Source organism: Coregonus clupeaformis, chromosome 40 (genome assembly GCF_020615455.1).
Source record: "Coregonus clupeaformis isolate EN_2021a chromosome 40, ASM2061545v1, whole genome shotgun sequence".
Lineage (NCBI taxonomy): Eukaryota > Metazoa > Chordata > Actinopteri > Salmoniformes > Salmonidae > Coregonus > Coregonus clupeaformis.
In genome coordinates, this window is record NC_059231.1 from 32,607,097 (window position 1) to 32,634,527 (window position 27,431).

The 27,431-nt window shown below is 44.3% G+C and overlaps 1 protein-coding gene across 1 annotated transcript in view; it reads left to right on the forward strand.

Moving 5' to 3' along the window:
* LOC121554850 (cadherin EGF LAG seven-pass G-type receptor 1-like) overlaps window positions 1–27,431 on the forward strand; it is a 138,416-nt gene that overhangs the window by 65,656 nt on the left and 45,329 nt on the right. Inside the window, exons 6-7 of the mRNA XM_041868552.2 lie at window positions 1,899–2,014; window positions 3,525–3,613. Of these exons, the coding sequence (XP_041724486.2) occupies window positions 1,899–2,014; window positions 3,525–3,613 (205 nt within the window). The remainder of the gene's footprint in view (window positions 1–1,898; window positions 2,015–3,524; window positions 3,614–27,431) is intronic.

The window sequence follows — 27,431 nt, forward strand, 5'->3', positions numbered from 1 at the left end:
CATTACCCCATTAGTCAAGGCAGGAACACATAGCGGCTGTCTCTCAAATGACACCATATTCCCGGCCCATAAACTATAGGAAACTACATTATATGTGGCAGCCCTATGTGGCTCTGATCAAAACTAGTGCACTTGCACAATAGTGTAAATATTGCGTCAGATCTGTTGCTAGTCCCATTTGAAGTTCTAGGTGGGGTGAGGATCATAAAAGTGGGTTGATGTAAAAAGCATAGTTTGTGTCAGTGAGAAACGGTAGAACAGGGTGAAAACAGGAAGTGCCCTGTGATGAGGTACTCTTATCACTGTTTTCTTTTATAGGCAGTATCTTCCTGCCCCCCAGCCCCCATCCGCACCTCCCACTACTCTGCTGGCATCTGGTGTCTGACTCTTGTGCCCTCTGTGCCCCTCATAGCATACATGCAGGCAGACACACACGCACACACTATAGCAGGGGCTACTTCCTCCTTCCTGTCTCTAGACCACTGGTCTTACGACCACTTCCATATTGTCCTTCAAGTCTCTCTTCCTCAGGAATTTCTCACCCCTTCCTTACACACCTCTCCAAGCCCAAATCCCACCTCTCATATACACTACATGACCAAAATGTATGTGGACACCTGCTCATCGAACATCTCATTCCAAAATAATGGGCATTAATATGGAGTTGGTCACCCCCATCTTCTGGGAAGGCTTTCCACTAGATGTTGGAACATTGCTGCGGGGACTTGCTTCCATTCAGCCACAATAGCGTTAGTGAGGTCGGTCACTGATGTTGGGCAATTAGGCCTGGCTCGCAGTTGGCATTCCAATGAATTCCAAAGGTGTTCGATGGGGTTGAGGTCAGGGCTCTGTGCAGGCCAGTCAAGTTCTTCCACACTGATCTCGACAAACCATTTCTGTATGGACCTCTCTTTGTGCACAGGGGTATTGTCATGCTGAAACAGGAAAGGGCCTTCCCCAAACTGTTGCCACAAGGTTGGAAGCACAGAATCGTCTAGAATGTCATTGTATGCTGTAGCGTTAAGATTCCCCTTTACTGGAACTAAGGGGCCTAGCCCGAACCATGAAAAACAGCCCCAGACCATTATTCCTCCTCCACCAAACTGCAGTTGGCACTATGCATTGGGGCAGGTAGCATTCTCCTGGCATTGCCAAACCCAGATTTGTCCGTTGGACTGCCAGATGGTGAAGCTTGATTCATCACTCCAGAGAACGCGTTTCCACTGCTCCAGAGTCCAATGGCAGCAAGCTTTACACCACTCCAGCCGATGCTTGGCATTGCGCATGGTGATCTTAGGCTTGTATGCGGCTGCTTGGCCATGGACACCACAAACAGTTATTGTGCTGACTTGGCGGTTCTGTGCGTTTGTGTGGCCTACCACTTCGCAGCTGAGCCGCTGTTGCTCCTAGAAGTTTCCACTTCACAGTAACAGGACTTACAGTTGACCGGAGCAGCTCTAGCAGGGCCGAAATTTGACTAACTGACTTGTTGGAAAGGTGGCATCCTATGATGGTGCCATGTTGAAAGTCACTGAGCTCTTCAGTAAGGCCATTCTACTGCCAATGTTTGTCTATGGATATTGCATGGCTGTGTGCTTGATTTTATACACCTGTCAGCAATGGTTGTGGCTGAAATAGACGAATCCACAGATTTGAAGGGGTGTCCACATACTTTTGTATATATAGTGTATCTTATCTGGCAGTTTGGGTTAGATACACAGACTCTGTCACGGAGTTTGTCTAAGGCACATACTGTCAAAACCTAATTAATAATTTTTCACCAAAAAAAAAGAGTTTGACTAACTATGTTTGAGATGTAGGATTTGAATGGGTGCCAGTTTGGCACCAAATGTGTGTTTGACAATAAAAGGTTGACCCTGTGTCCATCTTGTCCCCAGGTTTGCCACCAGAGAGAGGAATGCCCTGCTGCTGTACAATGGGAGATTTAACGAGAAACACGACTTTATCGCCTTGGAGATTATCGAGGAACAGATCCAACTCACCTTCTCCGCAGGTGAGAATGGCGGCAGTGTGTGTGTCCACAGTACAAATAATCATCCTCACACAAAGAGCTGGACAATGACTTACAAGTTGCTTGTATCAACACTAGCTGATGGCTTGATTTATCAACTCCGCTTTAAGGATATCATTAATGTGGCTTTCAAACAAACCGCTTGGTAAATACTCTTATCAGCTGAACTCCTTGACCAGTGTGAAACAAACCGTTACAGAATTTCATTAGAATGTGTCCTCTCCATTGTCTGGCTATGCTGCTGTGCCGTTACACCTAGAGATGCATTGGCTTTGGCTGTGTGAAAGGGATGAGTGTTTTACTGTGGTCAGAGAGCAGCTGTTTCCCCCATAACAGAGCCTGGGCAGACTGATTCATGACAGTATAGACACTTAACAAGCCATAAAGACCTACTTACACCTCAGCCCTGCTCAGCCCTGCTCACACACACTCATAAACAAAGGAGCAAGGACTGGGTCACTGCTTCCTCTAGCTCAAACACAAATATGCACGCAAACAAACACAGCTCTTGTTGAATCCACTGCGCTGAGTGTGTCTCACTGCCAATGCCTAGAGAGTCCTAGAGTTTATACCACACAGCCATTGAGAAAAGGCAACGTTGTACCGCAGAAGTCATTGAGTTTTTCTGATAAAGACACACTAAACACCATGACGAATGGCTCTGTGTAACACAGCTACAGTGTTGCATTACTGTTGACTGAGTCGGTGGGTAAATTCTTCCAGAGGGACTCCTGCCCTTGGTAAACAGTCAGTAAAGCCCTGGGTAAATCTGGTGTGATTGTTGCTCTGTAGACTTGAATGAGAACCATTGATATGGTTGGAATACCCTGGTGTTCTTACAGTGAGTGTGATTTATGATGACTGTGAGAGCTGGCTGGCTTTGTGAGTCTGGCTGCGTTTTTATTTCCCCATGTTGGAGTTTCATGTTTTAACTTAATGAATGAATGGAGGAGAGAAATAGGTTTCCTTACGTTGATTTTAACTTAGAGGCTGAAAAATGTTTTTAAAAATGCATGTTCTACGATGACACTACTATAATAGGAGACAGTTATCCTTCCTATTAAAGTCTGGCATGCAAGGTTATGTATAGTACCAGTCAAAAGTTTGGACACACCTACTCATTCCAGGGTTTTTCCTTATTTTTACTATTTTCTACATTGTAGAATAATAGTGAAGCTGTCATCAAGGCAAAGGGTGGCTACTTTGAAGAATCTAAAATATCAAATATATTTTGATTTGTTTAACACTTTTTTGGTTACTACATGATTCCATATGTGTTATTTCATAGTTTTGATGTCTTCACTATTATTCTACAATGTAGAAAATAGTAAAAATGAAGAAAAACCCTGGAATGAGTAGGCGTGTCCAAACTTTTGACTGGTAGTGTACATTCAATAGACAATATGGTATTGAATTAACCACAACCTCTTTTCATCTTTCTCGTCTTTTCTGTCTTTCCCTCTCTCCCCATCACTTTCTCTCCCTCCTCCAGGAGAGGCTAAGACCGTGGTCCATCCCTTTGTTCCCGGAGGGGTCAGTGATGGTCAGTGGCACTCTGTCCAACTGCACTACTACAACAGGGTAAGACACTGCTACACCTTGTTTATCTCTCTGTCTGGTTTGTTTGTTGCTATACATATAAACAGTAAACATATGTTGAAGACAGAAATGTAATGGACACCCCAATGGAGGAGTCTGCATACCTGTCAAGTTTACCTACTCAGATAACCTGGTTGATAGTCTGTTGATATTTTGACCAGCTGTAGATCATTTATTATTGACTGTCGAAATAAAGTGTGACTACATTTAAGTACCGTATTAATCATAATGATCCTGAATATATCATAAAGATCTTATGAATCCTGTGTGTCCGAGTGTCAAGTGTCAATGTGCAGCAGTAGGACGGAGTCAGGCGCAGGACACAGAACTGAGTAAACTATGTACTTTACTCGAAAAACAACACTAATTTCCACGCAGGGAAAACACACCAGCTCACATAAGTCTCAGACACAAAACAAAGAACAAACACGCACAAAACCATGTGGGAACCAGAGGGTTAAATAGGGAAATAATATAATGTAATGGGAACCAGGTGTGTACAATCAAGACAAAACAAATGGAAAAAGAAACGTAGATCGGTGGCAGCTAGAAAGCCGGTGACGCCCGAACAAGGAGAGGCACCAACTTCGGCGGAAGTCGTGACACCGAGTTAATACATAATTATATTACATGTGAACTGTTCAAACCAGAGGGAAACATGGCTGTGATTTTCCTTACGCTCTTTATAAAAGCCAATCTTAAGGAGCATTATAATGCTTATTTCATATCACAGATCAAATTCACCACCAAAGGTAATCGGATATTAGACGAGCTTACATGGCAGTCAATTGTATGAAAAAATAAATAATAATAATGATAAATGTATGCACTCACTAACTGTAAGTCGCTCTGGATAAGAGCGTCTGCTAAATGACTAAATTGTAATTGTAATTGTAATTGTAAAACACACCTGCTCACATAAGTCTCAGACACAACACAGAAGGTGACAGCCAAATCGGCATATTCGGGGGGAATGTGCATAGTGGAGACCTGGTTTGGACTCTCCACCGTAGTTGCACCTATGGAAACACCTCCCTGAGCACTGACGTGACCATCCCTTGAGAGCCCTCTGTTGCCACGAAATAGTGGGGTCATGAGAGGCCAACCAGGAAAGCCCCAACACCACAGGAAACGCAGGAGAATCGATCAGGAAGAGACTAATTCTCTCCTCATGACACTCCTGCGTTTTCATACATAGTGGAGCTGTGACCTCCCTAATCAGGCCCTACACTAAAGGATGACTATCTAAGGCATGTACAGGGAAGGGCACATCAACAGGAACAATAGGGATCCCTAATCTATGTGCAAATGAACGGTCAATGAAGTTCCCAGCTGCGCCTGAATCTACTAGCGCCTTATGCTGGGAATGCGGGGAAAACTCAGGAAATTCTATGCATACACACATGTGCGCAACAGGGAGCTCTGGGTGAGTCGGGTGCCTACTCACCTGGGATGATCCACCAGTGCCCTGCCTGCTGCCTCGACTCCCTGGGGAACCTCCCCAGCACCGTCCAGCAGTGTGCCCTCTGCGGCCACAGTTGGTGCAGGAAACGGCCCCCCCTCCGGTCACCCTTAAAGCAGCACCTCCGAGCTCCATAGGGGTAGGGTCGGAGGTGCTGGGGGATGGAATGGACGGACCCTGACCCAGACGTCCGCGGGTGGCCAACAGGTTATCCAGCCGTATAGATAAATCCACCAGCTGGTCGAGGGTAAGGGTGGTGTCCCTGCATGCCAGCTCCCGACGAACGTCCTCACGTAGACTACACCGGTAATGGTCGATCAGGGCCCTCTCATTCCATCCCGCGCTGGCAGCCAAGGTCCTGAAGTCCAGTGCGAAGTCCTGTGCGCTCCTCTTCCCCTGTCTGAGGTGGAACAAGCGTTCCCCCGCCGCTCTCCCCTCAGGTAGATGATCGAAGACCGCCCGGAAGCGGCGGGTGAAATCCTCATAGCGAACCAACGCTGCGTCTATTCCTCCCCATTCGGCGTTGGCCCACTCAAGCGCTCTCCCCGACAGACAGGAGATGAGGGCGGACACGCTCTCGTATCCCGAGGGAGCCGGGTGGATGGTCGCCAGGTAGAGCTCCACCTGGAGCAGGAACCCCTGGCACCCGGCAGCCGTCCCATCATATGCCCTTGGGAGCGAGAGCCGAATCCCACTGGGTCCAGGTGACGGAGGGGTGGACATCGGTGTGGGTTGATCTGAAGTTGATGGGGTTGTGGGAAAAACCCCTCTCTCCCATCGCTCCATGGTCTGCAACACGCGATCCATGGCTGTGCCAAGATTCTGGAGCATCGTTGCGTGCTGCTGGACACGCTCCTCCACTGGTACCGGAGGACTGGATGCACCTGCTGACTCCATATGCGGTGCGTGTTTCTGTCAAGTGTCAATGTGCAGCGGTAGGACGGAGTCAGGCGCAGGACACAGAACTGAGTAAACTATGTACTTTACTCGAAAAATAAACAACACTAATTTCCACGCAGGGAAAACACACCAGCTCACATAAGTCTCAGACACAAAACAAAGAACAAACACGCACAAAACCATGTGGGAACCAGAGGGTTAAATAGGGAAATAATATAATGTAATGGGAACCAGGTGTGTACAATCAAGACAAAACAAATGGAAAAAGAAACGTAGATCGGTGGCAGCTAGAAAGCCGGTGACGCCCGAACAAGGAGAGGCACCAACTTCGGCGGAAGTCGTGACACCGAGTTAATACATAATTATATTACATGTGAACTGTTCAAACCAGAGGGAAACATGGCTGTGATTTTCCTTACGCTCTTTATAAAAGCCAATCTTAAGGAGCATTATAATGCTTATTTCATATCGCAGATCAAATTCACCACCAAAGGTAATCGGATATTAGACGAGCTTACATGGCAGTCAATTGTATGAAAAAATAAATAATAATAATGATAAATGTATGCACTCACTAACTGTAAGTCGCTCTGGATAAGAGCGTCTGCTAAATGACTAAATTGTAATTGTAATTGTAATTGCTGGGTGTTATTTTCCCACAAACATCCATGGCCTTGGGCCCATTGAATTATAATAGCAGACTGACAACATCTACATCATCTACCTCAAACCTATATTATAGAGTATGCTTCTCAGAACATGAGAGAGTGTCTTAGCGCCGAATTTTAGACTCTTTTCCAACCGGCTTCCAGGAAAGCTTACATGTTAACTGGAATGAATGTGCATTGTGTTGAAGCTTTAGTATAGCCTCATACATTTTTGTCACAAAAGACACAGGTTTTTTTATTTCCAGACTGTCTTTGATTCCCGCTTTCCTGGCTTCCCTAACCCCAGTTTTATCAGACGTGAAATACTGCATTGTGATTGGCCAACCTCCTAGCAGGTTGGGAGACATCCAGGGTCTGGTTGTCTGGTTGTCTGTGTGTGTGTGTGTGTGTGTGTGTGTGTGTGTGTGTGTGTGTGTGTGTGTGTGTGTGTGTGTGTGTGCGTACAGTGGGGTCCAAAATTAATTACACTAATGTTGGACCCCACTGTACGTATAGTTTTGTTCAGCCCCCTCTTAAAGAGTATCTGCCTCTGTTCTGACTGTTCGCCAGGATAGCTGAAAACAATGTAGCATTCTTTTGTTACACTACCTATCAACTAGGCTTGTTTCTACCAGGCATGCTGACACTGACAAGCATTTTGTCTCAGAAATGTAAATAGATAAAGATGTTCTTTAGAGCAGCATGGTTGCGTCATGGGTTTTGCATTCATGTATTGTTGTCATTGGTGTATTTAGGCCAAATCCCAACCTTTCTCAATAGGAACCAGTTCTAAAGAGGATGATTATTGTTAACGAGCGACGTATCATGTAGTACTTCGTTCATCTCAATACCTGGCCATGACAACCACAGTATTATTTGCACTGTGCAAACTTAAGGATTGTTGGTTTTCATTGTTCTGTGTGTTGTATTGCGGGTGTTGTAGGGGTATAATACCATGGGAACGGGAGATTAATTTCCATGCTAATGCCAGTCTGGGCAGATTTCCTGTTTCTAAACCAAATCCTCCGCTTTCTTACTTGTTTAGTTTCTCCCGTGACTGGACCTGTCGCCTCTACGCTACTAGGGTTCTGTCGGCAGCGTAAAACAAACACAAACGCATACACGCATAGGCGAGCTACCACACACACGTGCACACACAAGAGATCTTCACGGGTCCAACAGACCCGAAATTCCGAGATCCGACCCGGGACCCAAGCGGGTCCTAAATTCGGACTTTTGTCTCGGATCTGGGTTGGGTATGCGCAACTAAAAATGTATTACCGACTGGACCCGATTGGACCCATCCTTTGTTAATTTAATGTGTGTGAGGTGATGAGAACTGCGCAAGCTTGTTATGTGTCAGCCAATTGCAACTCAATAACACGTATCGCTAATGTCCAGCTGAAACAGGTTCCGGCTTCTCACCTCATGTGCGCCTGCTGTTGAGGAGAGAGCCAGTGAAAGGAGCCTTGGCCTAGGCTACTGTTGCTTGTGAAGATGGAGGCCTTTTCCGTTGAAATAAATCAATTCTCAGACAAGGTGAAAAGTTTTAATATTGTAGTGGACAAAAGAAGAAGAACGTTGGCACGGCCTTAATGGACTGTGTGCAACTCGCTATTCAGGTTTGATGTAATTTTCTAACTTTTATTTATTTATTTTCGTATTTATTATAATTTGTTTTATCATTCATATTATTGTGTATCATCATTATTATTGTAGGCCTATTTAATCATCTAAACCAGTTCTTTAAATAGCCTTTGCAAAAAGTGTTTTGTTTAATGTTGTAGAGACATTTTTGTTGGCTAAATTAAGTTCCAACTGTAATGTTGTGTTTGCCAAAAAATAATAGAATTACCACTAGGGCCTGCTATAGGGATACTCACACTCAAACCATGAGAACCAAACCAAACAGGGCGAGATGCAAAACATAATTTAATGCCGCAGTATAATAACCTGTTCGTATTTTCCCTATAAACAATGTCGACTTACTTTTGATATTACCCTAATAAAGTTAAGAACATTTTGTAAATGTTTGGTGTGGTAGGCTATGGTTATTATTAGGCTTAGTTACTGCAGGCCTATGAAGGCAGTGCACACTGACTCCGACAGTTGAAGTTGAGGTGAGGAAGAATGTTTTAGGCCTACCAGAGTTACGCCTTTAATCTAACAATATAATGCTTATCTTTATAAAAAAATATTCTAATTGAACATGTACGAAGTAGCCTATACAGTGGGGGAAAAAAGTATTTAGTCAGCCACCAATTGTGCAAGTTCTCCCACTTAAAAAGATGAGAGAGGCCTGTAATTTTCATCATAGGTACACGTCAACTATGACAGACAAATTGAGGAAAAAAATTCCAGAAAATCACATTGTAGGATTTTTAATGAATTTATTTGCAAATTATGGTGGAAAATAAGTATTTGGTCACCTACAAACAAGCAAGATTTCTGGCTCTCACAGACCTGTAACTTCTTCTTTAAGAGGCTCCTCTGTCCTCCACTCGTTACCTGTATTAATGGCACCTGTTTGAACTTGTTATCAGTATAAAAGACACCTGTCCACAACCTCAAACAGTCACACTCCAAACTCCACTATGGCCAAGACCAAAGAGCTGTCAAAGGACACCAGAAACAAAATTGTAGACCTGCACCAGGCTGGGAAGACTGAATCTGCAATAGGTAAGCAGCTTGGTTTGAAGAAATCAACTGTGGGAGCAATTATTAGGAAATGGAAGACATACAAGAGCACTGATAATCTCCCTCGATCTGGGGCTCCACGCAAGATCTCACCCCGTGGGTCAAAATGATCACAAGAACGGTGAGCAAAAATCCCAGAACCACACGGGGGGACCTAGTGAATGACCTGCAGAGAGCTGGGACCAAAGTAACAAAGCCTACCATCAGTAACACACTACGCCGCCAGGGACTCAAATCCTGCAGTGCCAGACGTGTCCCCCTGCTTAAGCCAGTACATGTCCAGGCCCGTCTGAAGTTTGCTAGAGTGCATTTGGATGATCCAGAAGAGGATTGGGAGAATGTCATATGGTCAGATGAAACCAAAATAGAACTTTTTGGTAAAAACTCAACTCGTCGTGTTTTGGAGGACAAAGAATGCTGAGTTGCATCCAAAGAACACCATACCTACTGTGAAGCATGGGGGTGGAAACATCATGCTTTGGGGCTATTTTTCTGCAAAGGGACCAGAACGACTGATCCGTGTAAAGGAAAGAATGAATGGGGCCATGTATCGTGAGATTTTGAGTGAAAACCTCCTTCCATCAGCAAGGGCATTGAAGATGAAACGTGGCTGGGTCTTTCAGCATGACAATGATCCCAAACACACCGCCGGGCAACAAAGGAGTGGCTTCGTAAGAAGCATTTCAAGGTCCTGGAGTAGCCTAGCCAGTCTCCAGATCTCAACCCCATAGAAAATCTTTGGAGGGAGTTGAAAGTCTGTGTTGCCCAGCGACAGCCCCAAAACATCACTGCTCTAGAGGAGATCTGCATGGAGGAATGGGCCAAAATACCAGCAACAGTGTGTGAAAACCTTGTGAAGACTTACAGAAAACGTTTGACCTGTGTCATTGCCAACAAAGGGTATATAACAAAGTATTGAGAAACTTTTGTTATTGACCAAATACTTATTTTCCACCATAATTTGCTAATAAATTCATAAAAAATCCTACAATGTGATTTTCTGGATTTTTTTCCCTCATTTTGTCTGTCATAGTTGACGTGTACCTATGATGAAAATTACAGGCCTCTCTCATCTTTTTAAGTGGGAGAACTTGCACAATTGGTGGCTGACTAAATACTTTTTTCCCCCACTGTATCTGTATAGCAGTAGTAGCCTATCTGACAAGTATAAAGAAATGCATGCCTGTGTTAGGAACATTGCGCCGGCATATCTTGATCTTTCTCTTTATCTCTCTAGGGCTACTCTTACTTTATATATATATATATATATATATATATATATATATATATATATATACAGTTGAAGTCGGAAGTTTACATACATCTTAGCCAAATACATTTGAACTCAGTTTTTCACAATTCCTGACATTTAATCCTAGTAAAAATCCCCTGTTTTAGGTCAGTTAGGATCACCACTTTATTTTAAGAATGTGAAATGTCAGAATAATAGTAGAGAGAGTGATTTATTTCAGCTTTTATTTCTTTCATCACATTCCCAGTGGGTCAGAAGTTTACATACACTCAATTAGTATTTGGTAGCATTGCCTTTAAATTGTTTAACTTGGGTCAAACGTTTCAGTAGCCTTCCACAAGCTTCTCACAATAAGTTGGGTGAGTTTTGGCCCATTCCTCCTGACAGAGCTGGTGTAACTGAGTCAGGTTTGTAGGCCTCCTTGCTCGCACACGCTTTTTCAGTTCTGCCCACAAATCTTCTATAGGATTGAGGTCAGGACTTTGTGATGGCCACTCCAATACCTTGACTTTGTTGTCCTTAAGCCTCCACAATTCTGGTTCATCCTTGGGAGCAATTTCCAAACGCCTGAAGGTATCACGTTCATCTGTATAAACAATAGTACGCAAGTATAAACACCATGGGACCACGTAGTCATCATACCGCTCAGGAAGGAGACGCGTTCTGTCTCCTAGAGATGAACGTACTTTGGTGGAAAAAGTGCAAATCAATCCCAGAACAACAGCAAAGGACCTTATGAAGATGCTGGAGGAAACAGGTACAAAAGTATCTATATCCACAGTAAAACAAGTCCTATATCGACATAACCTGAAAGGCCGCTCAGCAAGGAAGAAGCCACTGCTCCAAAACCGCCATAAAAAAGCCAGACTACGGTTTGCAACTGCACATGGGGACAAAGATCATACTTTTTGGAGAAATGTCCTCTGGTCCGATGAAACAAAAATAGAACTGTTTGGCCATAATGACCATCGTTATGTTTGGAGGAAAAAGGTGTCGGCTTGCAAGCCGAAGAACACCATCCCAATCGTGAAGCACGGGGGTGGCAGCATCATGCTGTGGTGTTGCTTTGCTGCAGGAGGGACTGGTGCACTTCACAAAATAAATGGTATCATGAGGAAGGAAAATTATGTGGATATATTGAAGCAACTCAAGACATCAGTCAGGAAGTTAAAGCTTGATGGGTCTTCCAATGACCCTAAGTATACTTCCAAAGTTGTGGCAAAATGGCTTAAGGACAACAAAGTCAAGGTATTGGAGTGGCCATCACAAAGCCCTGACCTCAATCCTATAGAAAATGTGTGGGCAGAACTGAAAAAGCATGTGCGAGCAAGGAGGCCTACAAACCTGACTCAGTTACACCAACTTGTCAGGAGGAATGGGCCAAAATTCCCCCAATTTATAGTGGGAAGCTTGTGGAAGGCTACCCGAAACGTTTGACCCAAGTTAAATAATTTAAAGGCAATGCTACCAAATACTAGTTGAGTGTATGTAAACTTCTGACCCACTGGGAATGTGATGAAAGAAATAAAAGATGAAAGAAATAATTATCTCTACTATTATTCTGACATTTCACGTTCTTAAAATAATGTGGTGATCCTAACTGACCTAAGACAGGGAATTTTTACTAGGATTAAATGTCAGGAATTGTGAAAAAATTAGTTTAAATGTATTTGGCTAAGGTGTGTGTAAACCTCCGACTTCAACTGTATATTAGTGGCCGCACGTGGCATACCGGCAACTGTGCCTGTGGTTCACATGCGTATCTGCCCTCTCATTGGCTTGAATGTCCCCACCTGATCCAACCTCCTCACCTCCTTTGCCAACATTTATTCCCATTGTTAGAGCGATCAGTCCAGTATTTTGTCAGTGTATACACAATCTTTGATCACTATCACTAGCTATCACTAGCTAACAGAAAAAATCATCTAGGTAGCTAACTTGATTCTTCTCACATGTACTACTAAAGTTAAAAAGCGTTGGATTGGTGTAAACATACCCGAGATAAAGTTTCCTTCTATTTTGCACCAGTCTGGCCGCTATTCCTTTTAATCAATTCAAGTCACGTTGAGATTTACTTAATAATTCAACCTAACCTAACCTATGACCTGACAAATCACCTTATGTACACTGCTCAAAAAAATAAAGGGAACACTTAAACAACACATCCTAGATCTGAATGAATGAAATAATCTTATTAAATACTTTTTTCTTTACATAGTTGAATGTGCTGACAACAAAATCACACAAAAATTATCAATGGAAATCAAATATATCAACCCATGGAGGTCTGGATTTGGAGTCACCCTCAAAATTAAAGTGGAAAACCACACTACAGGCTGATCCAACTTTGATGTAATGTCCTTAAAACAAGTCAAAATGAGGCTCAGTAGTGTGTGTGGCCTCCACGTGCCTGTATGACCTCCCTACAACGCCTGGGCATGCTCCTGATGAGGTGGCGGATGGTCTCCTGAGGGATCTCCTCCCAGACCTGAACTAAAGCATCCGCCAACTCCTGGACAGTCTGTGGTGCAACGTGGCGTTGGTGGATGGAGCGAGACATGATGTCCCAGATGTGCTCAATTGGATTCAGGTCTGGGGAACGGGCGGGCCAGTCCATAGCATCAATGCCTTCCTCTTGCAGGGACTGCTGACACACTCCAGCCACATGAGGTCTAGCATTGTCTTGCATTAGGAGGAACCCAGGGCCAACCGCACCAGCATATGGTCTCACAAGGGGGTCTGAGGATCTCATCTCGGTACCTAATGGCAGTTAGGCTACCTCTGGCGAGCACATGGAGGGCTGTGCGGCCCCCAAAGAAATACCACCCCACACCATGACTGACCCACCGCCAAACCGGTCATGCTGGAGGATGTTGCAGGCAGCAGAACGTTCTCCACGGCGTCTCCAGACTCTGTCACGTCTGTCACATGTGCTCAGTGTGAACCTGCTTTCATCTGTGAAGAGCACAGGGCGCCAGTGGCGATTTTGCCAATCTTGGTGTTCTCTGGCAAATGCCAAACGTCCTGCACGGTGTTGGACTGTAAGCACAACCCCCACCTGTGGACGTCGGGCCCTCATACCACCCTCATGGAGTCTGTTTCTGACCGTTTGAGCAGACACATGCACATTTGTGGCCTGCTGGAGGTCATTTTGCAGGGCTCTGGCAGTGCTCCTCCTGCTCCTCCTTGCACAAAGGCGGAGGTAGCGGCCCTGCTGCTGGGTTGTTGCCCTCCTACGGCCTCCTCCACGTCTCCTGATGTACTGGCCTGTCTCCTGGTAGCGCCTCCATGCCCTGGACACTACGCTGACAGACACAGCAAAGCTTCTTGCCACAGCTCGCATTGATGTGCCATCCTGGATGAGCTGCACTACCTGAGCCACTTGTGTGGGTTGTAGACTCTGTCTCATGCTACCACTAGAGTGAAAGCACCACCAGCATTCAAAAGTGACCAAAACATCAGCCAGGAAGCATAGGAACTGAGAAGTGGTCTGTGGTCACCACCTGCAGAACCACTTCTTTATTGGGGGTGTCTTGCTAATTGCCTATAATTTCCACCTGTTGTCTATTCCATTTGCACAACAGCATGTGAAATGTATTGTCAATCAGTGTTGCTTCCTAATTGGACAGTTTGATTTCACAGAAGTGTGATTGACTTGGAGTTACATTGTGTTGTTTAAGTGTTCCCTTTATTTTTTTGAGCAGTGTATTACTGCCCCCAGTTGCAAGAAGTGACATAAAACATTTCACAAAAAACTAGCCTCCCACGCATGCTTTCTATCCCTTGGTCTAAAACTAAATATAAAAACTAAATATAACTATTTTTATACAACTAAAACTAAATAAAAATGAGCAAATCAGAATTTCAAATAAAAATAGAAAATGAATAGAAATAAAAAACGAATAGAAAAACACTATAATAACCTTGCTGTCCAGGAACTGTCTGAAATCCCTTAAATCTAGGAAGAGGCTACCGCAACCAGGCACGCTGGCATCTTATGTTATACATCACCCCAGTCAGATTGAGCAGCCAAACCTGGTCCTGACAGTCCAGATAGGATCCAGGCCTTCATCTAAAGCCTGACTAAGCAATGAAGACCTATCACTTTCTACATCAGAGCCTTGGAGAACTTATAAAGGGATTCTCAATGTGTGCGTTCCACATGGCATCCTATTCCATACACAGTTGACCAGAGCTCTATGGGCCCAGGTCAAACATAGTGCACTATGTAGGGAATGCGGTGCCATTTGGGACACTGTCTATGATATTTTTATGGCCTACTCAAGGCTTCTCAAGGCACCGGTTAGATTAAGGGTTGTCCGAATCAGAGAGGAGAGGCCCAGTCACCCCAAACTGACCCTAACAGTCTGCTGTGAGTTATGGGGTCAGGGGCTGAGGGTTTAAGGGTGCCCCTGCACGCACCCGTTCCCCTTTCTCCCCAATCCATAGGTCAGAGGCCACAAGGGGATGGGCTATGAGGGGCATTGGGCCTCCATGGTAACAGACACACTTGCATTGTGTTTGGTGATTTACGGTGGTGTGTGTGTGTGGTGGGAGACTCATGCAGGGCGTGGGTGCCCTCCCTATTGAAGATTTCACACAATAGAAGACATTTTTGAAATTCCCAGTTTATTTTGGATGTGGGGCAGCGATGTCTCAAGGACAGCAAGAGGAGTTGGCACACACACACACACACACACACACACACACACACACACACACACACACACACATACACACACACACACACACACACATAGAGTTAAACAAGAAACAGAGAGAGAGAAAGAGAGGGATATTCTTGGACTGTTCAGGTTTTGATGATTATGAAGCAGGAAGTGTCGTCACGTCATCTCTCAGAACAATGATCTTCTGGGGAGGAAGTATGTTGAATCACTGTGGTGTATTTCTGTTCTTCTCTTTTCTGTTGTAGACCTCACTGGTTGAAGCAGTGGCAGGCAGGCAGGCAGGCAGGTTTTGTCTTATGATGAATGAGTTTTGGCACTATGTTGATTAATGAAAGTTTAAAAAGGACAAGAGGTTGACAAGTGTGTGTGTGTGTGTGTCTGTATTTGTGCATATTTGTGTATGTCTGTGTACTTTATTTGTGTGTTTATTTGTAAAGGGGTCTAAATCTGGGCGTAGTGTCAGACTTGTCAATAGTTGTGGTCTGGACGGAGTAGTCTAGAGGACATTATGTTATTTACACTTTACAGTATAGCATGCTCTTAGCCACATTCCCAGACACAGACAGGCCTAGCTAGCTCTAATCACACTGCTGCATCGAAGCCCTCATCTGAAACTCATACTCTGACTCATAGAGATGGTGATAACATGGCCTTTATAGATATGGGTCTTTATTAGTGCATGCCATAGGCTGTAGGCTTGTTCATATAGTAGACAAGATATGCTTATAAGTCCTGTGCCATTATTTTATATTATATGATTTTATAGTAGGAAGAATATAATTGAATTTAGCTGAATGCACTCGAATAGCGAATGGAGGCCCCTATCCTGCCGGTTAGTTTTTTCCATCATGCCAGTTAGGCTACTACGGTTATTTCACTCCACCCATCAACCACTGTTTGAGGAGCATGCATCCTTTCGCTACGCGACAGGTGATATTCTGCCCAAACTCCGTATGCTATGGGCTCTCCAACCCTGTTCCTGCAGCTACCCAGTGCTTAATTTGGGAAACCAAGTGATCTATTCGGGAACATTGATAGTAACATGTTTTCACAACGAAACATATTTCATTAAACTGTTGACATCCCCTCTCTCTGCACGCTCGAGAAAGGAATGAAGGAGAGAGCGGAGGAGATGGAAACGCACGGTGGTAAGATATTCTGTAGCTAAAGGTAATGTGTCAACCTATTAATTATGAAAATATAAAAAATGCCCTATTACTAGGCTATTCAAAAATCCAATACAAATTAACTATAATTGTAGGCTAACTCTGTAAGCCGCCCTACACAATCAATGATCCAACAGGTCATAAAAAAATATGCAGTGCGTAATATGCGGTAGACTATGTATTGGTAGGCCTATGCCTATAAAAAATGTATGCACTCACTAACTGTAAGTCGCTTTGGATAAGAGCGTATGCATAAGCTTTAATTTGTATATGGATGAGAATTTATTGGGGCATACAACAGGCTTAGGTTTCGACGTAAATCGCCTTCATCAGAGCCTGATTTTGATGTTTTTTTGAGCACCTGATTCCCTTTTTTGTTCAAGCTGGGTTGAAGTGGTTTGTGTACGCTTTCTTCCCATTGTCTTTACAGTGCTGTTAGGCTGCTGTAATAAAGAAAACAGGTTCTGGCGGTTCAGTTGGTCGGAGTAGGAGTTGGAACATGGTTCTTCCTGAACACCAGAGTTGTCGGTTAAACTGCATGAGTTGCAACATAGTGAATATTCATCTCCTAGGACAGTGGTTCCCAATCTTTTTCGGTTAGTGTACCACCAACTGAATTTTGCTCTGCCAGAAGTACCCCTGAAATACCCCCTTGTGGATTTTATCAGTAGGCCAATGGTCTCATGAGTCTTCTCAAGTACCCCCTGTGGATAGGCCAAGTACCCCCATGGGTCCTAGTACCTCTGGTTGGGAACCACTGACCTAGGACCAGAAGTAGTACCACGGCAGTGACCATACGAGTTGGCTATACACAGTATTAGCAGATCTGGGACCAGGCTACACAAACAGGTCTAGCCTCACTGGACCCCTGCTGGGTCATTCTCACAGGACAATACAGTGTTTGCCTGCTCTCTCTCTCCACTCTCACCCTCCACCAGCTTTCTCTTATTAATTCAGCCATTCTAGCTAGCTCTACCAAACAGAGCAGCTAGTGTTATGGCAGAGGGATTTGCTTGTGTTTTAAGAAGCATTTCTATCCAGGACAGCCAGTGTGATATACAGTGTCTCTGTTTCTCTGTGTGTCTCTGCTCTATGAAGGATAATTTATATGCAAACAGTGCAGATAGATGATGGGGTGGGGGGGGGTAGTGTGGTAGTGGGGATGATATATCCACTCACAATGAGATTTATCCCCCAACAGATAACTATACTCTGCTCTGGGGTGGGCGTTATGAGTTCCAACACCCAGGGAGGGGGGGGGGGTAAATGTACAGTTGAAGTCGGAAGTTCACATACACGTAGGTTGGAGTCATTACAACTCGTTTGTTAACAAACTATAGTTTTGGGAAGTCGATTAGGACATCTACTTTGTGCATGACACAAGTCATTTTTTCCAACAATTGCTTCTGATAGGCTAATTGACATCATTTGAGTCAATTGGAGGTGTACCTGTGGATGTATTTCAAGGCCTACCTTCAAACTCAGTGCCTCTTTGCTTGACATCATGGGAAAATCAAAAGAAATCAGCCAAGACCTTGTAGACCTCGTTCATCTGTAAAACAATAGTACGCAAGTATAAACACCATGGGACCACGCAGCCATCGTACCGCTCAGGAAGGAGACGCGTTCTGTCTCCTAGAGATGAACGTACTTTGGTGCGAAAAGTGCAAATCAATCCCAGAACAACAGCAAAGGACCTTGTGAAGATGCTGGAGGAAGCAGGTACAAAAGTATCTATATGCACAGTAAAACGAGTCCTATGTCGACATAACCTGAAAGGCCGCTCAGCAAGGAAGAAGCCACTGCTCCAAAACCGCCATAAAAAAGCCAGACTACTGTTTGCTACTGCACATGGGGACAAAGATCGTACTTTTTGGAGAAATGTCCTCTGGTCTGATGAAACAAAAATAGAACTGTTTGGCCATAATGACCATTGTTATGTTTGGAGGAAAAAGGGGGATGCTTGCAAGCCGAAGAACACCATCTTAACCGTGAAGCACGGGAGTGGCAGCATCATGATGTGGGGGTGCTTTGCTGCAGGAGGGACTGGTGCACTTCACAAAAGAGATGGCATCATGAGGAAGGAAAATTATGTGGATATATTGAAGCAACATCTCAAGACATCAGTCAGGAAGTTAAAGCTTGGACGCAAATGGGTCTTCCAAATGGACAATGACCCCAAGCATACTTCCAAAGTTGTGGCAAAATGGCTTAAGTACAACAAAGTCAAGGTATTGGAGTGGCCATCACAAAGCCCTGACCTCAATCCTATAGAAAATGTGTGGGCAGAACTGAAAAGGCGTGTGCGATCAAGGAGGCCTACAAACCTGACTCCGTTACACCAGCTCTGTCAGGAGGAATGGGCCAAAATTGGGAAGCTTGTGGAAGGCTACCCGAAACATTTGACCCAAATTAAAAAATGTAAAGGCAATGCTACCAAATACTAATTGAGTGTATGTAAACTTCTGACCCACTGGGAATGTGATGAAAGAAATAAAAGCTGAAATAAATCATTTTCTCTACTATTATTCTGACATTTCACATTCTTAAAATAAAGTGGTGATCCTAACTGACCTAAGACATGGAATTTTTACTAGGATTAAATGTCAGGAATTGTGAAAAACTGAGTTTAAATATATTTGGCTAAGGTGTATGTAAACTTCCGACTTCAACTGTATATTTTCTAGGTTAAAGCCAGTCTCTATGTCTCTTAGGGGAGTGTTTTAAAGGAAGCCAGCTTGTTATTCTTTTGTATGTCTTGACGCACATTACTCCAGAGCTCAAAGGCAGAGTTTATCATCAGTGATAGCACCTCAGAACAGTTAAGAAGGCTCCATTCACTGCTCACAGCTGGACTCATGATCATAAACTCTGAGTGGGTTAAACTGTGTATATTTCAAATGGGAGTCATATCTGCCATAGCCATTGGTTTTGTAGGGAGATAATATTTGGGGTTCCCTATATTAGTATAGAAGTTGATATATTACCTGGAGTTGTTTAGGAACTTTTATTTAGACCATTTTAGTGCTGAGCCGAGAACATACAGAATAATCCATTCACTGAGATCTAAATGAGCAGAAACAATTTATCTCAAACATCCATGCACATACACACTCCCTGTCATGCAGACACAGACAATCACACACCTACAGACACACACACACACACACACACACTTACACTAGACTTGAGGATGCCCTGTTGGTGCTGTAGTCCACACACACACACACACACACACACACACACACACACACACACACACACACACACACACACACACACACACACTAGTTGCAGATCTTAATGGATCTAACACACCCCTCTCTCTCCCATGGTCTACCCAGGACAGCCTGCACCTGCTGGGGTCCAATGGGGTGCTGGGGGTCCCTCTTTATACTGCCTGGCTGGAGCTGACACACAAGGAGGTACAGTAGCATGGCCTCTAGTGTCTTAGCTCTAGTACTGGTGTTAGTTCTAGTACTGCAAGTACTGGTGGTAGTACTAGTCTTGGGGTTAGTCTGGCTCTAGTCTCTGGTCTGGCTCTAGTCGTGGTCTAGTCTTGCGGTGGTTCTATGGTTAGTTTGGTTCTAGTCCACAGTGTGTTATCCAACATGTTGTGAAGTGTCTCACAAGTTTGCATGTCTTTACAGACTCCATTCTTTAACAGAGTTACTTCGCTTCTTGCCGTAGGTTTCCATTTGATTCTCATTCATTTCACTGTAGCTACATTTTCCTTCACTGAAAACACAATGCTCACCCATTAAACCTGTGTGTTTGTGTTCGTCGACATCTCTGCCTGTGTATGCTGCAGCCTCTCAAACACCTACAGGGAATCTTGCAGGAGCGCTGAGCACTATGAGCTACAAGCACCTACTGTAGCGCTCAGCCGAGGACGGGTTCAAATGGAGGTGTTTATTGTGAAGTGAGGAGTCAGATTTCATCCAATCACCAGTCAGAATGGCCCTGACACACAGAGAGGGATCTCGTTCCCTGCTGACATATTTTCTCTAATAGGGCTGGTCATGTGACCAAGGGAGCAAACAGGAGCAGTAGGATTAAAGAGATTATCCTGTACGTTTGTATACTTTTTAGCCAGTAGTTCTGAAAGTAGCTCTCACAAGCCAAATGTGGTCCCCAAAAATTGCGTACTACGTCACATATGTAGAGATTCTGTATGTACTACTCGTCATTGCTCTCTCGCTCTGCTATTTGTGCATCTTGCTAGCTGTCACTCAAATGTCGAGGGGCTGAAGCTTATTGGCTAGAACTATAATTGCTAGGGGACTGGCTCATGTGGGGGAAAATGTAGGGAAAATGGAGCAGCACAGCTTTCAGATAAACAGTCGCTCTCAAACTAGGTATTTTGTGGCTAATTTAGGTAAGACAGTAATTCTGCTCATTGATTATCCATGTATGAACTACACATTGACACATCCAGCCCAAAGCGGTTGGTTTAAAAAAAATACTTAAAGTTCAAAGTTAAAGTTCAAAGCCAAGTCTTTAATATCGGCAGGAATTTTATCTTGTATCTGTTAGCAGACCCACTCTTGTAGCCAGGCAATACAGCACTATGAGCCTAGGGCGATGTTTGTGTGTTTGTGTGTGTGTGTGTGTGTGTGTGTGTGTGTGTGTGTGTGTGTGTGTGTGTGTGTGTGTGTGTGTGCGTGTGTGCGTGTGTGCGTGTGTGCGTGTGTGCGTGTGTTTGTGTGTGTGTGTGTGTGTGTGTGTGTGTGTGTGTGTGTGTGTGTGTGTGTGTGTGTGTGTATGTGTGTATGTGTGTATGTGTGTGTGTGTCAGCCCAGCCTGTTGACAGCTGTGTGCCATGAATGAAGTGGCTCTGTCTCCTTGTCCATGTATGTACCTGTACCTTTGAAAATTCACTCTCTTAACTAAGTGAATATTGATGTTGGCAGGATTAGGAGCTGTGTGCTTTCTGTCTGTGTGGATGAGACTCTCTCTGTAACGGTTAATCTCCTCAATTTGATTTCCTCTCAGTGATAATAAGGATACTTTGGGATAATTGGCTTGTTAATAGGAGTGATTGATTGGGATTAATGTATTAAAGATGGCTACATTAAAGGGATTGTGTGAAGGATTAAAATGTGGACCTTCCCAACCTCTCCAGCTGTATTGGTTCCAGCGCTGTGTAGGCATAAGACCAGGGCATGAGGACCTAGCCATAGTGTGTGTGTCTACTTGTGAGTTACAGTAGTAGAAAACCCCAGATGTTTAGAGTGTGTCATAAATCTGCCAGACTCCACCTGCATTCATGGCTGCCTCTTCCTCCCTCCCTCAATCCCTCAATCCCTCTCTCTCTCTATATCCCTCTTTTACTGTCCCTCTCTCCCGGTCTCTCTTTCTCGATCTCTCCCTCTGTCTGTCTCTTTGTCTATCACACACTCCTTTGTTCTCTCTATACCTCCCTCCCTCAGTGTTCTAATCTAGGGGCCAATGGAGGTACTTCAGGGTGTCCATGAAAATACTGTATATATACAAAAAAGTGGGGGGAAAATATTTTAAAAGATATATCGCTAGCAACAACATAATAAATGAATGTTGAATTACATACCTACAGTAGAAAAGAGGATAATATCTTATTTCTAATGATGTCAACTTTATTTCTCAACTTCTAATATTGAGCAAATTACACTCATTGGAGCTAATTACAGTCTCTGGAGTATCTGACAAAGGCTTTGAAAAAGCACTTGTGAGTACAAGTGTCACTGGCTGATGGTAAGCTTTCTTGACTTAATTAATTTTTGCCAAAACATAACTAACCTCTGTTTAACCAGCTAAACAGACACTATTAGCGAAAATGTGTTTGGAGTTACCTTTCTATCTAATAGGCTAAATATATAGAAAAATAAGGTCAAAATAATAAAAAACGATCTACCAAATCTATTCATTTAAAAATGTTGATTACTTCTCCTTAGCATTCACCTGATGATAAGACAAGTCGTGAAAATATTTTTGTTTGATAACATATGATGGGTGTCCCTTGGTCGCCGGTTTGCCTGAGTGGCAAGAAATAGTTGAAAACCCCTGTTGTAATACCTGTGTCCTATTCCAGACCAATTGCTGCCACTGAGAGAGCCAGAGATTCCACGCAGTTCATGTAGCATGACTCAATGTTAGAGAGTGAGGAGGGAGAGCGTGGTCAGGAGAAAGAGAACTATAGGGAGGGTGAGGGTGATATGAAGGGATTTATTAGAGTGAGGAGGGAGAGCGTGGTCAGGAGAAAGAGAACTAGAGGGAGGGTGAGGGGTGTATGAAGGGATTTATTAGAGTGAGGAGGGAGAGCGTGGTCAGGAGAAAGAGAACTAGAGGGAGGGTGAGGGTGATATGAAGGGATTTATTAGAGTGAGGAGGGAGAGCGTGGTCAGGAGAAAGAGAACTAGAGGGAGGGTGAGGGTGATATGAAGGGATTTATTAGAGTGAGGAGGAGAGTGTGGTCAGGAGAAAGAGAACTAGAGGGAGGGTGAGGGTGATATGAAGGGATTTATTAGAGTGAGGAGGGAGAGCGTGGTCAGGAGAAAGAGAACTAGAGGGAGGGTGAGGGTGATATGAAGGGATTTATTAGAGTGAGGAGGGAGAGCGTGGTTAGAAGAAAGAGAACTAGAGGGAGGGTGAGGGTGATATGAAGGGATTTATTAGAGTGAGGAGGGAGAGCGTGGTCAGGAGAAAGAGAACTAGAGGGAGGGTGAGGGTGATATGAAGGGATTTATTAGAGTGAGGAGGGAGAGCGTGGTCAGGAGAAAGAGAACTAGAGGGAGGGTGAGGGTGATATGAAGGGATTTATTATTAACTGGCACCCCCCCCCTCTCTCTCTCTCTCCCTTTCCTCCCTTACTTGCTCTGTCCATTTCTCTTACTCATAAGCCGTGTTAATGTGTAACAGCATTCACTGCCAGACATTCTTATGGGTGTTTGATGCTTGTTTTCAGTACTCCTAGGCTTGTATAAAACATGTATTACAGTAACCATTCACACCTGTAATGTAAATGTAAATGTAACACCTACAGTGGGGAGTTTGTAGTAAGATAGTAATCTCACAGATATTCCAACTAGCTCCAGATTTCGATAACGGCTCATATGATAGAGAGAGACTCAATATTTGAAAGTTTCCTATTCCTCAGCATGTCATTTGTTCGGCTCAGGGTATTCAGAGGACAATACTGCTGTCCATCTGGCATCGCCTGAGAAAGAGCAGAACACTTATATATGTGTGTGTTCTAGAGAAGGCATCAGGGTAACATATAGGGTTGAACGTCCGCCTCATGTCCTGTGGGAGAGAGAGCAACATTGTCATCCATTGTATATCCTCAGGCTGTGTGTGCGTGTGCGTGTGCGTGTGCGTGTGTGTGTGTGTGTGTGTGTGTGTGTGTGTGTGTGTGTGTGTGTGTGTGTGTGTGTGTGTGTGTAAAAATAGCCTGAATTGATGCGATAACGATCAATAGAAAGATACGTTTATAACATTGTGCACCACAGTTTATTTTATTATCCTTTAAATTACAACTACTAGTTTTCCCATGAACAATCACCCATATTGGCAAACTTATTTCACTTAAAACTTCACATTTTTCTAGTATAGGCTACTTATCGTAATAAATAATATCAGCAAAATGCCTGCGAGAAGTGATCTGCATGGTTGGTGTCGATAATTTTAGACTTATCATCCCAGCTCTAGTGTGTGTGTTTGGGGGGCGGGGGGTATGAATAATTGACAGCTCTAGGTTTACAGTGCCAGAGGGTAGGTGAGGTAATGGTCTGAGAACACATGGGGACGTCACAGCTACACGGACACCCTACCCCGCACACGACAGGCACAGATACACACCAGACCAAACACACACATTCATACACACACAAGGCATGCACACACACACACACACACACACATTAAACATTTGCCTTTCCCCTCCCTTCGTAGGAGCACACAAAGCAAAGGATGGCAGGAGATCTAGCTTTTAAAATAATTCTGGAAGTTGGAATGAGAGAGAGAGACAGACAAAGGGAGAGAGAGAGAGGGCGAGAGAGAGGCGATAGCATTTCCTCAGTGAAACCCAAGTAAAATCAGATCCTTCGCTCCCAACTTCCTTTATTATGAAAATACCCCCGCTCACCCTTTCCTCGCCTCCACTAGCAACTTCCTGCAGTGTGGGCCTGACACACACACACACTCTTACTTGAGGTAGTCCATCGTATCCGATGATGACTTCCACTACTGCTTGTACGTTTGCTGATGACTGTATAATCAGATGCGGGATGCACACTGTCTGCCACAGTCAGAGCACACAAAGGCCTGTCCCGTTGATGCTGGTGCAGGCATGGTCATATGTCTTCTCTGTCGATCCTCTGGCATCCGGATGGCATGGCCGAGCCATCTAAGCTTGTGGTGTGTGATGGACGCCTCAATGCTCCTGTAGTTGGTTCTCTGTAGGATCTCTGAGTGTGGAACACGGTCCTGCCAGGTCACTTTCAAAATGCATTGGAGGCATTTTATGTGAAAGGACTCAATGTTTCACATCCATAAAGGAGTGTAGATACACACACTGCCTGGTAGACTGCAACTTTGGTGTGTAGGTTTAGGTTGTTAAAAACCCTCTTCCTTAGCCGTCCATAGGAGGATGAGGCCTGTTTGACCCGATTCTGGATATCCTGGTCGATGTTGCAGTCTTCTGAGAGGATGCTTCCAGGATATTTAAAGGGGGGTACAATGGCAAGTGAAGTGTCTGAGATGGAGAATGCGGGTGTTTCATGTAGAGGATCAGATGACCACTGACATAGGACCTCTGTTTTTGGGATGTTAACAGACAGCCCCATTCTGCTGTATGCTCTCACAGCTGCTGTGAGGGTGGCTTGTAAACCTTCTGGGGTATGTGCCACAAGAACGCGATCATCGGCATACTGGAGCTCAAGGACGCGTTCAGATTTGAGCTTTGTGGCAGCTTGGAGCCTCCTAATGTTGAAGAGGTTCCCGTCCAATCTGAAGTCCAGGGTTTCCCCATTCCCCTTTCTCTTTGTGCGGGAGTGTTGTGACACACCGGAGGAAGACTGATGCACACACACACACTCTCGACAACACACACACCCTCCCGAGTCTTGGCTAACAGTTGCACACACACCCTCCCACTCCACGGTCCTTACACTGCCAATATGTCAATATGTACTCCTGGAAAGATTCCAGTCATGACATTAGCAGTATTACAAGTCCTCATAAAAGGGCTGGATTTTCTTTTCAGAGTTGTTTGTAATCTGATGCATCCACCACTGATCTTAGCCTCTCTCCTGGCTAGTAAAGTTGTCATGTGTGTGTCAGATAGACAGGTAGACAGGGTTAATAGGTCTAAGGATGAAAATATTATGTTAGTTAGTCAGTGTTAAGTCCTAGGGCTGTTTTGGGGTAGTTATTGCAGTGTTTCCTGTGTTGTCAGCTCTGTAAGGCTATATAGGTGTCAGATCAGGCCTCTGTAAGTAACCTTATACCCTACCTACTGTGCTACAGGGCAGACTGAGTGGTAAAAAAAAAATAGAAACCTTGCCTTTCGTAAACTAACACACACTTGACTTTTTCCCCCATACTACCACTGACTTTGCTGAAAGCTACTTTGCGGGAAATGTACTTACTATGACTGACATATGATTGTCCCACCTAGCTATCTTAAGATCAATGCACTAACTAAGTAAGTCGCTCTGGATAAGATCGTCTGCTAATTGACTAAAATTAAAAAAAAATCTAAAGGCCATAACATGGAGTGTTTGCCTGTACTGACTTGTGTTAGAGCTGAAAACAAGTACACAGAGCGAGAGAGTTAGTTAGTTCACACACTCAAAGAGGCGGTGAGAAGAGAGAGAGAGTGTGTACGCATGCATTTGTGCGTTTGTGCGTGCGTCTGTTTGTCTGTGTGTGTTACTTGTTGCTTGTGTTCTCTGACCTTCTCCTCTTTGTCGGTTGCCGTATGGATCAAGTGTGTTGCTATGGCACCAGCTAGGCTATCGTCCCCAGCGACGAGCTAAGAGGTGAACAGCAGAATTGTCAACACCCCAGAGAGAGAGAAAGAAAGAGGGGGAGAAAGAGAGAGGGAAAGGGGGTAAACTGGAGACTCCCAGGGGGCCCTGTCTGTGAGCCAAGTCCACTTTTAGTCAGGGGATCAGAAACTCTGTTGAAACTGAAACTGTATAGGGCCTAGGCCTACATTTTTGCTGAAAACTCTGGTGTAACTCGATACATTTCTCCCATACATACAGATCTAACTGTCGGTATGCTGAATAACAGTCAGTGTCACTGAAAGCCCCATTCCATACAAAGGGCAAAATTATTTCACACAGGACTTAGTCAAATGTCTACTGTATGTCTTGGAGCTGTATTGGGGAAGTGTGTGTGTGTATACAGTGTGTGTGTGTGTGTGTGTGTGTGTGTGTGTGTGTGTGTGTGTGTGTGTGTGTGTGTGTGTGTGTGTGTGTGTGTGTGTGTGTGTGTGTGTGTGTATAAACTCAGCAAACATTCCTTTTTCAGGACCCTGTCTTTCAAAGATAATTCGTAAAAATCCAAATAACTTCAAAGATCTTCATTGTAAAGGGTTTAAACACTGTTTCCCATGCTTGTTCAATGAACCATAAACAATTAATGAACATGCACCTGTGGAACGGTCGTTAAGACACTAACAGCTTACAGACGGTAGGCAATTAAGGTCACAGTTATGAAAACTTAGGACACTAAAGAGGCCTTTCTACTGACTCTGAAAAACACCAAAAGAAAGATGCCCAGGGTCCCTGCTCATCTGCGTGAACGTGCCTTAGGCATGGTGCAAGGATGCGTGAGGACTGCAGATGTGGCCAGGGCAATAAATTGCAATGTCCGTACTGTGAGACACCTAAGACAGCGCTACAGGGAGACAGGACGGACAGCTGATCGTCATCGCAGTGGCAGACCACGTGTAACAACACCTGCACAGGATCGGTACATCCAAACATTTCACTTGCGGGACA